This window comes from Nansenia antarctica, assembly GCF_963989245.1.
Source record: "Nansenia antarctica genome assembly, chromosome: 1".
In the NCBI taxonomy this organism is placed as follows: domain Eukaryota; kingdom Metazoa; phylum Chordata; class Actinopteri; order Argentiniformes; family Microstomatidae; genus Nansenia; species Nansenia antarctica.
In genome coordinates, this window is record NC_137674.1 from 55,928,683 (window position 1) to 55,943,467 (window position 14,785).

Sequence of the window (14,785 nt, forward strand, 5' to 3'; positions counted from 1 at the left end):
CCAACATTAATTTGGTAAAAATTTAATTTATTTCATTGTATGACACTTAAAATGTGAAGACTTGGAGATTGACAATGCAAGTCCTATTGTGTAATTTAAAATATTGTCATTACAGTTCAAGTTAATATTTTCTACATTGCTTTTCCTGCATACACTTAGTGAGGTAAGCACAGACATCAAAAGAAGCTTTGACCCCCAAGATCCTGATATGGACAGCAGTCTACCATCTGGAAAAGTCACCGTTGTTTATGCGCACTGTGTAGGGCTGGTGCTAAGAGAGCTACTGTGCCAAAGAGATTATCTTATCCACATTAAGTAATCAGGTTATATTTTTCTCTTTTTCTTTTTTCATACACGCATTAAAAAAAGAGTTAAAATCTCAGTAGAGCCGGGCCCCATATCCAAAAGTCTGTTTGATGGCTTCAAAGTAGTATCTCTTCCACCCCTCCTTTGTCCTCTCCTCCTCGGCTGACGGGACTCCTTTACATTCCATCTTCAGCTCCGTTTCATCGCCTCGATCCTTCATGTTCAGGGTGATGGTTGCATAGTGCGCTGGCAGGGAAAAATTAAAGACCATTTTATAATAATTTCCTGAAAACAACTACACTCCATATACACTATACACTCCAAATGTTTACAATTACTATGAGGTTAAAGTAGATCATTTCTGTAGATTTCAGAGCACCAAAAGTAATGGGACAGATTCATATAATGTCCAAATTAAGCACTCATTTTATTTTTTTATTGCAGTATTTGGTCGACAATCCTTTGCACGCAATATCTGCCTCAAGTCTGCAACCTGTTGACCCCACCAGATGCTTGGTATACATGCTATAAAATGTTTCTTCCAAATTCCTGAAAAGTTAACAAATATTCTTTTTAGGGAAAAAGTATTTTCCAGGATGCTGATGATATGCGTGTTTGGCTTGCTGGACCAGCCTATAGCTGTACACCACAGTTTGGCATCAGACTGAATGGAGTGCAGAGCTACATGGGGTTGACATGGGCAGCAACTGCCTTTGGGTGAGATTTGCTCATTTGGACATTTTAATTGTGGTGGAGGTAAACATCTTCTGGTTAAAATGTTTTATTCAAAGCCTCCTGTGTCTGTGAATTGTACGAGTGGCAGACTACTTGCGATGAATAAGCTGACTGATCAATATCCTGGGGATTGTTTTTACTGAGAAAGTACCTGTGAGGAAAAATTGACACTGAATACTACTGGGGTGAAAAGGAGCTGACACTAATCACAACAGGCAAGCATGGTGGAAAAACCTACCGGACGGCCAGGTCTTGAACCTCCATTTCATAACAATCTTTTCATCTGGGACCTAGTCAGTGGAATAGAAAAATACAGTTCAGTACACCACACATACAACAGCTCAGCTAACCATTTGGTTAGACACTTTATTTGACACTATTTGAAGTTAGCATACATACATTTATTAATATTTTAGTTATGAATTGCTGTGGTCAACTATTACAAAAGGGGACTTTTGTACAAATGTGCAATGTCAGAGGCGACATTGATGTGGAACAAATGTGCTACAAAGGTTATGAACGCTGCAGCAAAACTCATAAAGGTGTTATAAAAGGGTCATGTTAGGTATTAATACTACTTTCTAGGGTTGTTAAACATTTAGGATTGAACACAAATGGTTTAGCAAAAAAACATCCAATGAAAATTAAGAAATTATTAATCTTACAGCGACATGGCAGTAACTTCAATATATAGTGCCCCAAAAAAAAAAAAAGACCCAGTTTCGATATCCTGCCCTATACTCTATGAGAGCTCAGTGTTTTCATAACACTATTTGCTGCATCCACAACAGCAACAAGCGGAGGAGAGAGAAAAGTGGAGGAGTGGAAGAGAGAGAGAGAGAAGCCACAATTTGGCTAATCTAATCGTAACTGACCATCTGTAGGCTGTGAGATAGATGGATTAGCTTCCATCCATGACAGTTTGTAGGCATTATTACGTACATTAAAATATTTGAACCAACTACATGTTTAAAAAATTATCAGCTTTGACCCTACCTTCAAATTGGGAAGTGTTCCCGATTATGTCACACATTTGCCACATGCTTTGTCTGGAACACAACAGAACAGCAATGCTAATGTCCCAGGAAAAAGGCATATTATAGACAATCTGGATGCTTGTTCTCACCAGGTCCAGGAACTCTCCGTTGACATTTCCGTCCAACAGCTGAAACTTCCCCCCTTTGCCTCCGTCCACAACAGCTGCAGAATGACTGAAGGCCCGGACCATCTGTACGCACAGAGAGGAAGAGCTCAATCAGCAGCGATCCCTACAAGCCTTCAGCCTATGTGTACTAAGGCCCGGACCATCTGTACGCACAGAGAGGAAGAGCTCAATCAGCAGGGATCCCTACAAGCCTTCAGCCTATGTGTACTATAACATGTAGGGATGGACGGTTTCCAATTATTGAAACCGAAAAACCGTCAGAGAGTAAAACCGCGGTTTTCCGGTTAACCGAAAAATACAGTAAAAAAAAAAAAAAAAAGTGCAAATTTTTTTTTTTTTTAAAGAGCGCCAATTTCAAATAATTGAGCCCTACTGCTACAATACACTCATGTTGAACACCATTAAAACACCGTAAGCACAGTCGCAACACATTTAGGCTACTTAGTTTCACAAATATAAGTGGAAAGGCAGACTTTTGTAAGCTACACCATACATGAAAACACATGAACACTTAACACACCAGCTCCGCTGATCCAGGGTGCACGCCTGCACGGAAGATCATCTCTTGGAACAGCGTCTTCATTGAATGAACTGCTTTCTCAATATCTTGGTTCTTAGACAAAGTTTCAGCTGCTGCTCAATGTATTTAAATATTTGAATACTGCTCAATAATCACTGAAATATTAGACTTAGAATTATGCAGTGAACATACTTAAAGCTTTTCATAAAAACCACATGCCGCGAGACTGACTCGTCCTGAACTGTCGTAAGTCAATCAACAAAGAATGCCCCATCAAAATAAAAGTGCCCATGGTAGAGCTGTCAAAATAGAGCTTTCAAAATAAATGTACTAATACAGATAGAGATAAATACAGAACTACCTTTGCGTCACTAAGTGACCGCGTATCTTCTTAGACATGCGTTCTGTCATCACTTTCAGTAGCGCCTTCACACACAGTGGCGCTGTGCACAAACACTCTTGATCCGTATAGCTCTTGTTTTATTATATTGTGGTTTAGTAAATACTGCACTTGGAGTTACATTCAATGCATGATTTGTGCTATAGAACATAAATAAAGTTTGATTGATTGATTGATATCAAATCAAATCACATTTTATTTCTATAGCGCATTTCTCACAAAAGTGACCCAATGCGCTTTACAGAGAGCAGCGAAAATGATCTTATTAAATGTAAGCGAGTAATTGTAAAAAACCTTTCCTATCTACCAATAACTGAAGGCAACTATCTTTCCCATAGAGTGATTCGTTACCCTTAAATATAATCCCAATTAGATATTAATCCTCAGTTATTCTTCACAACTGACCAAACCTCTCACTCATTGCGCGGCAGATTCAGACTGTATCATTGTTATTTTCACACACGACAAACATGTGACATGTTCCAGTTTTATTCTTATTCTATTTTATTCTTCCAAAAAAAAAAAAAAAAAAAAAAAAAAAAAAAAACGGTTTCAGACGGTTTTGATAAAAAACCGTTTCTATTTTTATAAACCCCGGTTTTCGGTTTAACCGAAAAACCGTCCATCCCTAATAACATGTGTAGGACCATCTGTACGCACAGAGAGGAAGAGCTCAATCAGCAGTGATCCCTACAAGCCTTCAGCCTATGTGTACTAAGGCCCGGACCATCTGTACGCACAGAGAGGAAGAGCTCAATCAGCAGGGATCCCTACAAGCCTTCAGCCTATGTGTACTATAACATGTGTAGGACCATCTGTACGCACAGAGAGGAAGAGCTCAATCAGCAGTGATCCCTACACGCCTTCAGCCTATGTGGACCATCTGTACGCACAGAGAGGAAGAGCTCAATCAGCAGTGATCCCTACAAGCCTTCAGCCTATGTGTACTGAAGGCCCGGACCATCTGTACGCACAGAGAGGAAGAGCTCAATCAGCAGGGATCCCTACAAGCCTTCAGCCTATGTGTACTATAACATGTGTAGGACCATCTGTACGCACAGAGAGGAAGAGCTCAATCAGCAGTGATCCCTACAAGCCTTCAGCCTATGTGTACTATAACATGTGTAGGACCATCTGTACGCACAGAGAGGAAGAGCTCAATCAGCAGAGATCCCTACAAGCCTTCAGCCTATGGGACCATCTGTACGCACAGAGAGGAAGAGCTCAATCAGCAGTGATCCCTACAAGCCTTCAGCCTATATGTACTGAAGGCCCGGACCATCTGTACGCACAGAGAGGAAGAGCTCAATCAGCAGGGATCCCTACAAGCCTTCAGCCTATGTGTACTATAACATGTGTAGGACCATCTGTACGCACAGAGAGGAAGAGCTCAATCAGCAGTGATCCCTACAAGCCTTCAGCCTATGTGTACTATAACATGTGTAGGACCATCTGTACGCACAGAGAGGAAGAGCTCAATCAGCAGAGATCCCTACAAGCCTTCAGCCTATGGGACCATCTGTACGCACAGAGAGGAAGAGCTCAATCAGCAGTGATCCCTACAAGCCTTCAGCCTATGTGACCATCTGTACGCACAGAGAGGAAGAGCTCAATCAGCAGTGATCCCTACAAGCCTTCAGCCTATGTGTACTATAACATGGTACGACTTCTACCACTCCTACATTACAACTGGGTTTAGTGTCTGTCCGCTGTCTGTATTGTTGTGTTAACCCTCCATTTTGACCGTGACAGTGTGCGATTGTCATGTGTGTGTGTGTATATTTGATATCGTGTGCTGTGTGTGCTATGTGTGTGCGTGTCTGTCTGTGTGTGCGTGATTAGATAGAGACACTCACATCCTGGTTTATGAAGGTTCTGTACAATTCGTCAGGGGAAGTGAGGAAGATCTCCGTCATCGTGAACTTGCAGGTTGGGATCTTGACCCCTTTGCTGGGAGTCGGGGCAGGGGCCGGGGCCGGCGCCAAAACAGAAGAGCTAATCTAAAAAAACAGACAAGCATATGATTCACTTTGTGACTCAGACATCACTTTATTTACATGGATGAAGCTGACGATGACGACGATGATGATGTAAATGCTTTTTTTTTTAAATGCTGATACAGTGGACTGTATACATACATTAGGGCTGAGCAATAAAACAATGGACTGGTGGATAACAATAAAGACATTACTATTATGACAATAAGGTTTGTTTTTTTACATCCTGCTCCCCATTAAATCTGATAAGAGCCAAAGTGAGGCAGGATGCCAGAAAAAGGAGAGACAATAACAGTTTTTGCATGATCAAAGTGAGTAGAAGGCTGCGCAGTGTGCAACCAGCCAGCGAAGAACAGTACCCTTCGTCATCTGCAGTGTTTCCTCTATATGCATTTATTAGTGGCGGGCCGCCACGAATGAATTTCCTCCGCTACTAATTGATTCAGACAGTCCACTTTGATTCAGGCTGCTTTGATTCAGGCAGCGAGTTATTATGACCGGAGAACAGAAAAAAAGCAGATTGAAGCTAGATTTAGGCCGCTTCCAGACCAACATTTCGTTACGATTTAGGGCGTAGTTATTTACAATATGTTACAATGTTGCAATTAACCTCGTCGTTTGTGTTCGCACTGCAATCGAAACTGAATCGCTCAACAGGTGCGCGGCACGAGGCGACGCGCTTTCATAACAGTTTTGTGATTGGTCCGAATTTAGCGGGACATTTGGATTTCAGGAAATCCCTCTCCTCACTCTCTCTCTCTTAGCCCATCGCCGGTGCCTTTAATCCCATACGTATCCTAATCGAAAATGCAACACCAGCGACGACTGTGGATTATTGCATTTACTGCTGTTCTCTGGTTCATGTTCTTATACCAGTGCTCAGTATAGAGTATTTTAAATGAACATTCGTAATGTATGTCTCTGATGTTCATGGTCAATTAAATCAGCCTATTTTGTGAAACAAATAATGTTCCCGCTAATGGGCTAACCGAGCAGCCTCGCACCTAACGCTAGCTTCGAACTATTCATAGCAATATGCGCGGGGCAAAAATAACCTATTGCCTCTAAAATCACCACGAACAGAACGGCGGAGGTACGGGTAAGCAGGGCTCATGTTGGTGTCCTCAAAGGTAAGGGTTGGTTTTCTTTAACTCAACTGATAGCATTACCTTGCTGTTGTTGTTTACCGAATGCTCCATCTGACTGTCACACTGTGATTTTACTTGTGTAAACAGTTAATGAGTAACGTTAGCCGGTTTTGTGCGTGTACTCTCATAGGCCTACTTCAGTGGTGTAGTCTAGTTTTTTCTAGTGGGTATACTGTGATTTCCCCCTCCCAGCCTCATATCGTTCATAAAAATACATCTGCGCTCCCTGTCTAACGTTATATATAACATTACATGTTATAAGGCTGATCTGTGCATGATAATGCTGCATTTTGTCATATTTCTGTCGCATTTCCCCCCGTTGATGGTATATGACGCTATAGTCAGTCGCAGTGGTCCAAAGTCAAGTGCTTCGTAACACAGACGGGGTGAATTTCATGAATGAAAGTGAAAGTTCTGTCACAAAACGCTGTTACGTATCCTCACACATTTTTAAGTGGGTATACGGAAATCCTTGGCCTTTCCTAGTGGGTATACGGCGTAGTCCTGCGTGTCACCTAGACTACACCACTGGCCTACTTCGTATTGATCTTTCTGTGTGTGTGTGTGTGTGTGTGTAATGCGCGTTCCGCATGTTCCGCTGCAGCTGTAGGATATATTGGTATTTGATCACCTTCTATATAAAATCACCTGCTCGGCTTTAATGACTTAACCGCTATTTAACAAAATTATAATTGTTGCCACCCTCTAGTTTTTTGTTCCAGATTTTATCCCTTTTTCACCCAATTTGGTATCCAATTGAACCAACCTAGCATCCAATTATCCCCTGCCTATTGCGTAGGATCCGCCGCACGACCCCGTGGCCGGCAGCCCCAGAGGAGATCGCCAGGCAGACTAGCTGACTGGCTCCTCGAGCCCAGCACCGTTATTCCGGCACCCCGGGGGCGCTGTTGCGCGACGGATCCTTGTCCGGAAATAGTCCTATACCGCCCTCTGGAGCGGCCGCTCAATATGCCGCTCCCTGTGTGCCTCGGCCATATCCGGGTCTGGCGAGACCGGGATTCGATCCAGTCCCCGGTGGGCAGCTTGCACTAGTGACTAGTGCTTAGACCGCTACGCCACCGCGGGGCACACCACCCTCTAGTTTTTGGTGAAATTACGTCTTTGTTTTGAGCGCCAGTGCGCGTTTTATGCGCGTGCACGCAGGAAAAAAAAATCCTGGAGGAAACACTGATCTGTATGTCGAAATGCAGGCTTATTACATTTGTTTTACTCAAGACACAACACACTTTTGACTCTCAGTCTATTAGACTTTATTTTTCTCCACCTTCACTCCAGAACTGTGTGTGTATGTAGACTACAGTAGACCTTACACAGGGAGACGGACAAATTGGGTGGTTTGCATGGTGGAGCCAACAGATGTCTATGGACTTCACTTTAATGTTTCTAACAGTAGCAAATTACTGGTGTATAGGACCTTTTTGCATATATGCAGTTATATTTAATTAAATTGCTTTAGATTGGTGTGTTTTGTATGGTATTCTCTTCAACTGATGACACTTACACTAACATCAACAAATGGACGTCTCATACTGTGGTTGGTAATGAGGGCCTAGGGCTTCTATTTCTAGAGCAAAAGCATTGACTGTAGGGCTGTTACGATTATTCGACGTCGTCGACGTCATCGACTACGTCAATACGTCGGTTAGCGTAATATGCGTCGGTTAGTCGTAAATAAACAAAATGGCGTTTTTTTTTTTGTTTTTTTTTTTTAAACCTTTATTTTACCAGGCGAGACAATTAAGTGTATGAGTGAAAAAGGGATAGCTACTAGCTAATGTTACACAAGCAATGTAGCTCACCACAGTTCGTATGTCTTGTCTTCTGGTGTTAGTAACGTTAGCTATGTAGCTGGCTAGCTACGGTAGCCTATTGTCATTGTGGTGCGAGCACCTACTGTACGTTATCTAGCTCGTAGCTCGCATGCTACGTTAGCATCAATTTAGCTAATCATAACATAGCAGCGAGAGTAACGTTAGCTAGCTATGTGTTGTGGTGATGGATAGACTTCTAAATGGCCATGTTGGCATTCAAGTTGGCTAAACATAGCAGTGAGGTGGAGACAAATACGTTTTTTTTTTGTTTTGTTTTTTACAGTACAAAAATTATCGTTAGACTTATCGATAAATTAGTCGTTAGACTAATCGAATAATCGATAAAATAATCGCTAGATTAATCGTTAGAAAAATAGTCGTTTGGGACAGCACTAATTGACTGACTTAATGGTTTAACAGAATCAGTTTCTCAATCATTTGCTGGATTCGATCACTTCATCTAGTTTAGAATTCATTGCCGTAGACTACTCTGGTGTCATGTAACTCCACTCCACATGCTTCATTAAATGATGCTTCTTGGAGAGATAAGAAACCTGAGTTCCCTCCTCTAAATGTAGCATGTCTGCTAAATGCCAAAAATGTCAAATGTAAATCCTAGACAATGAAAGCTCTCTCATGACTGCATAAAAAGTGTTGTAATTTTCTGAATGGTGAACCAATATGTCCAAAACAAAAGCTGAGAATCTCTACTTTATCCTCATAGTAATTGTTTGATTTCAAATCCAGATTTTTGGCCAAAATAAGAAATTGTTCACTGTTCAATTAAGGGCACTGTGTCAGAAACATTTTCTACTAGGTTAGCTAATGGTGTAGTATCGATTATGGTAAGTACTATGTTAGGCTTTTTGGAGTAACTACCCACCTGTGTCTTGTCCAGCTTCACCTTGGTCTGCGACTGTGATGGCTGAGGTTTGCTCACGCCGTTGACCGAGGGCAGGATCATACCCTGAGTGAACTCTGCAACCAGGAAACATAGGAAATAGTCAACTAACCAGGTAGGGTCAACGTCAGTCCATGTCAAACTGAACTATCATTTATAGACAATACACACAATGCGTAAAAAGGCCTGACCTGTTTTGAGGTTGTCCACATAGCTTCCCAAAGCGGCTCTGACTTTTTTGGCTCCTTCCTTTTTCATGAGGTCCACAAGGGGAGTGTTGGGCTGATCCTTGCAGAGGGTCACACTGACCTGCAACCCAACAAAATAGAAAAACCATAATTTTATGTGGTCTAGTTATTTCTGCACCAAAAACAGATTGTTCAACAATGTGCTGCATCCTAATTTCCCACCGTTCTGAAGTGTCTTCCACAAGAAGGGCTTGTGTAACAGATGTGGTGTTTGCTCACTCAAGCCCCTGCTTACACATGTCTTAAACCTCCTCTTATGCTGCCGGACAAACTGACCCATTGAGGGGTCAGTTGAGTTTGAAATGCTATTGAGCTATGAGCCTTCATCTTATTCTTTAGGTAGGGGTAATGAACTTATCAAAAGAAAATAAATTAAATGTTAATAAAAAGAGACAGAAATGACATACTTAGGATACATAGGTGATCTTCTGGGTCAATTTGACTAGAGCGAATAGGGGTTTGTTGTATTCTTGCACAAAATAAACTTCTGGTAGAGCAGATCCTCTCTTTCTCCATTGCACAGATACTTTTGTACGCTCGTGCACACAGATGCATGCCGACATAAACATAAGGCATTTGCATACGCACGCACACAACACTATGAAAACTGAGCAAAAAAAGAAGAAAAAAGAAGTCATTCTGTGTAAAAAATCAATTTAAAAAAGGATTCTATTCTATATCGGTTATCTGTGAATTTTACCCCGCATAAATCGGTATCAGTATTGGACTCAAAACTCCAGTATCGGTTCTTGCTCTAGTATCAACCATTTAAACACTTGTGCCTAAGAGAGCACAAAGGAAAAGGGCAGAGAATTAGGACACAGCAATATTCCCTGCTATGGCTTACATCAAGGTCGTCCATGTCGTTTTCATCAGAGAGGTTGGGAACGTCTATGCTCCCTTTGTATTTGATTCCGGTTTTTGTTGTTCCTGAGAAAGGGGAGAGGGGGAGAGAGAGACGGAGACAGAGAGGGAGAGAGGATGTATGGGTTAGATTAGTCAATCGAAAGCCAAAAAATCTAGGCCTACAAACATACATGGAATCCCAACTCGGGTCCGCCAGTGATTTTCGCCGCTCACACATGAGCTAAATGCCGGAAGATTGCCGGGTTGCATATTTTCACACGTCCCGGGTTTGCACAAGCTACTTGAATCACGCATTCAACTAGATGCAGAACTGGACCATAGTAGACGTGAATTCGAACGAGACAGGCACAGCCTCCGTCCCACCCACCGCCCCTAGCCTCCGTCCCCCCCTGCATGGTCGCTATGTAAGCAGCCTTCCCACAGGGGTGTGGTTAAGTGGTGGGCTCCCTGCTATATTGTAAACTTGTATGTTGTGGTCGTTTCATGAATAATGCGTGTCCTGAAAGAGCCATTGGTAATGCAGTTGTGTATTTTGTCAGTAAATGCATTATTTTGTCCAGAGTAGTTCTCTTTCACTGAAAAATTATGAAATAATTATTTTAAATAATTAATCTTGGTTTCTTTCTTTAGCTAATAAATGCAGCTGGCTGCTGCACTGTTTCTTATGATGCTCCTGTTGCCTGTCGGCTTGCTGTGTTTCTCGGGGGACAGGTGCGGAGCAGCAATAGGGCGCTCCTTCAGAGAGAAAATTTCTGATGGTGGTTGCTGAACTGACGTTGACATGGATTTTTACGATGTTGTTACGATGTTGTCGCACACTTGTGCTGTGCAGGGCTCCCTCAATAAATGTTCTCTAATGATCTCAAGAAGTGCTCAAACGTCACTACCTCTAACCCCCCCCCCCCCCTCCCCCTCTCCCATTTGCACTATTACTGTAATTGATTTATGTTTCTTACACTTGACATAGTATTACTAAAGTTATTATTACAGTCATTACTGCTGCTACTTACACTACACCCTTATGCACTACTATTGTCACTGTTATTATTATTATTACTATAGAACCTCTCAGGAATCAATATGATGGAATTTCATTGTAGTGACAAAGAACCTAGCTTGTGAGATCTGATCCACTAACCAGTCCACGTGGCATGGACAACCCATTCGTAGAAGTAGATGAGCTTCCCCTTGCGGTTGTTGATGGACGCCTCTCCCTCCAGCTTGGGGACGTCGGTGACCTCACAGCTGCCTTCAGCCCCCACCACACGCAGCCCCAGGAGCAGCTCCTTCAGCTTGTCCGTCGACCAGTCTGTGACGTCACGCTCAGTCCTGCGATGGAGAAACACAGGGAGTACGTTAGGTGTACTCATAGTCTAGACAGTTTTCCTACATATTTGGGGAATTTCGGATTCAGTCATGATACAGTTATTTACTGATGTACAGAAAGGGTCCCAGTTAAGACTTGAGTTGTCAAACACTGTCAATAAGAGAATAGTGAGAAAACACTACAGGTACGTTGGTTTGTGTGTGTGTAACATCAGGAGACATAACATTTACACTAATACGCTTTTGAGTTTCTAAAAGGATGCTCGAGCCTCTTTAGAATAGTAGCTTCTACTACATACACACACACACACACACACACACACACAGACACAGACAGACAGATACACACACGAGTTGAACTTGTGCACTGTAAGATAGGGATGTCCCGATCCGATACTGAGATCGGATATCGACCCGATATTGGTCCTGAATGCTGGATCGGAGATCGGACCAGAAGAAAAAAAAGGCTCCGATCCGATCCTACTGTCATCCGCAGTCAAACTTATGTGTATAAGCGATGAGTGAATAAAAACAGTGAACAAAAACGCGTGTCGCAGAAATGCTTCACGCGAGTCCTATATGCGCTTAAAATGCGCATAGCGCTTCACGCGAGTCCTATATGCGCTTAAAATGCGCATAGCGCTGCGCTGTGTGCTTCCGGTTTCATTACAAAGAGGTTAACCCTATATGTGCCTGACGTCTAACAACATTCAAATGACTCTAACTTCATATTTTTTCGGATTTCAATGTATGACACATCATTTGAAAGCTTATGATCCGTAGTTCCAATCCACAACACGTCGCATTTGTTGCTTTAATAAAGGCTGGCAGTCTTTAATTTAACTGTTGTTGGTGTGGACTATATACTGGGGAGGTATTTGAATGAATGAATGAATGAATGAATGGTCTTTATTGTCATTGCTACAGTACAGGTACCAAACAACGAAATTTAGGAGGGGTGGCTCCCCTGGTGTTAGGAAAAAAAAAAAAAAAAAAAAAAAAAATATTCAGGGGTCAAAAAAATTATACAAATATCGGATCGGTATCGGTATCGCCGATACCCGAAGCCCAGGTATCGGTATCGGTATCGGTAGTGAAAAAGTGGGATCGGGACATCCCTACTGTAAGACATAGCTAAATACATTTTTTTAAATGCACCCAAAGACCATCTGGATGGATCAACAACATCCAGTAGGGCAGACAACAGGGTTCTGTATAAAATGAACCATAAGACTCAACACACCTTAAAATATGATCAAACATGACTATACACCCCAAAAAAGGGTGTGTCGATTTGATCGCAGACAGGATGTTTTCTAGATGTGCCCATTCATCTGTGACACAATGCAGCCTGCCTACCTGAAACACTTGTAAAGTGGTCTCAGTTGATTCAGGCAATTCCTTTGGCTCACAAACAGTGTGATTCACGTGTAAACACATGTAAACATAATAAGTGGTCACGATTGTTACCAACGACTGTCATCATAATTTCAAACCAGTTTACTAATCAGTCTGTCTTGAAACCTCTCGGCACTATTCTTTGTAAACAATTCAATTATAAACAGAAACTGTTAGAACATGGTTAAAACAATCATATAGCCTACATCATGCATCCATAGCTCTGTCTAGAAATGTGAGCGTGGTTGCATTTCTCCAGCCCCATCCCTCAGCTGTTTACCAAAAACAGTGACCACTTTGTTGTGGTTTGAAACCCAGACTGCCCCTCATTGATATGTTGAGTGTCCTCACTGATATGTGCTCATTGATATGTTGAGTGACAGTGGAGCCTCGCTGCTCCAGGTATAGATTACCAAACCGTTTACCAAGTGTTGATGAAAAAGTACATTTTCCACACTAATACCAAAGCTTACATCTTTAAGTAGTGACTGCCAAAGGAAGTAACATGGCAGTGACAGTTCCAATCCAATACAATGACAACATACGGTTTATGCTGCTGGCTGGCATATAAGACATGTTTGAAACACCTACTTTTTAGGCTAAATAGTAGGCCTTACCTACCTTAGACAACACATCTCCTAAAATAGCCTGTTGCTCCTAATAGCCAGTTACTCCTAAAATAGCCTGGTTTACCCCCCCACCCCCCCCCCCCCCCACACACACACACACACACACACACACACACACACACAAGTTCCAAAAGAGGACATGTTTTGGAAGGCACATCAATTCATTAAATATACAGAGGTGATTTGGGAGATAAATCGAATCTAATATTTATCATTTAAGTTAACCAAATTACTGTGCACACTGGCTGGACACTCCTCTAACGAATCGAGGACCCCTATGAGAATCAAGTACCTGCAAAGTTGATTGAGAAAATATGTCAAAAATGATGAGAAATGTCATTGTAGAGAGGGACAGTGGCACTCTGCTCAGCTGCTCCATCCCATCTCTAGCCACAGCTGTGTAATCTGAACCTGCTTCAATACATAACGACCTGCCCGAAACCCCCATTCACAAGTACTTGAGGAAAAGAAAAAAATGATGCAGCTTATGCAATGGACGGCGTGGTCAATACGATACTGTACCTGTAGCATTGCTAAGAAAAAGACTGTGACATCTCTTTCTGTCTCTGAGGCAGACGTCTCTCTGACTTGAATGTTGAAGTCAAGATAGAGAGTTCTAGAACGAGGTACTAGACAGTTTCGCACCCTCTATTCTGACCAGATCGCTTAGCCTAGCTAAGCTAGCTACAACACACTGAAGCCATGTGTCTCCTGTCGTTAGATCTTACTCACCAGTGCCAGTTGTTGACGTTAGTTGCATCGGCTCTTTCCTCTACAATCCAACGGGGATCTCCTTCACCCCATTTAGCCATGACTGCTGCAGTTTGCTTGGATAGTTTGCTCAAGTAGCTATGTAGAGGCAGGCAGCGTGATAATGTCGAATTAGCTTGCTCTTTAACTAGCTGGTTACACAGTCGAATGGGCTAGCTATCTAACGTTACATTTAGCAGCTCGCTTCTAATCTCGGCCACTAAGCATCAGTGAAGCAAAATACGAATGAAATGTGGTTCAATCGCGTTGTGCTGCTGACAAGGTTCCGGTCGGCTAACGACAGCTGCTCTCCTCGCCGGCGACATTACTAGTGAAGCTCCGCCCAACAGTCTGGGAGTCCACCCACTGGTCGTAGAACGTGCGAACACGGGGTTTATGGTGCTTTTCCACTACAGGGCCCGGCTCGGGTCAGCACGGCTCGCTTCGGCACGCTTTTGAACAGTTCTGGGTATGAGCCTTTTTCCACTATACACAAGAGACCAGGAACGAGTAGGAGGAGTAGGAGATAGTAGACAGAGTTACGCGTCATAACAGCGCGCCAT

General features: G+C 42.5%; 1 protein-coding gene across 1 annotated transcript; it reads right to left on the bottom strand.

Annotated features, from left to right (window-relative positions):
• Position 1: 1 nt before the first annotated feature.
• On the bottom strand, positions 2-14,541 carry ahsa1a (AHA1, activator of heat shock protein ATPase homolog 1a). The gene is made up of 9 exons (XM_080546874.1): positions 14,205-14,541; positions 11,258-11,448; positions 10,100-10,182; positions 9,196-9,313; positions 8,987-9,081; positions 4,983-5,126; positions 2,168-2,269; positions 1,280-1,331; positions 2-552 (listed from the first exon to the last, which is right to left on the bottom strand). Exons 1-9 carry the CDS (start codon positions 14,282-14,284, stop codon positions 380-382), a joined length of 1,038 nt encoding a protein of 345 aa, XP_080403000.1. The 5' UTR covers positions 14,285-14,541; the 3' UTR covers positions 2-379.
• Between the last annotated feature and the right edge of the window lie 244 nt (positions 14,542-14,785).

Excerpts from the sequence above, each read along its gene's own strand:
- ahsa1a (XM_080546874.1), bottom strand. The coding sequence starts at position 14,284 with ATGGCTAAATGGGGTGAAGGAGATCCCCGTTGGATTGTAGAGGAAAGA. Across the intron at positions 11,449-14,204 it reads AACGTCAACAACTGGCACTG|GACTGAGCGTGACGTCACAG; the intron begins GTGAGTAAGATC and ends TCTCCATCGCAG. Across the intron at positions 1,332-2,167 it reads ACGGAGAGTTCCTGGACCTG|GTCCCAGATGAAAAGATTGT; the intron begins GTGAGAACAAGC and ends TCCACTGACTAG.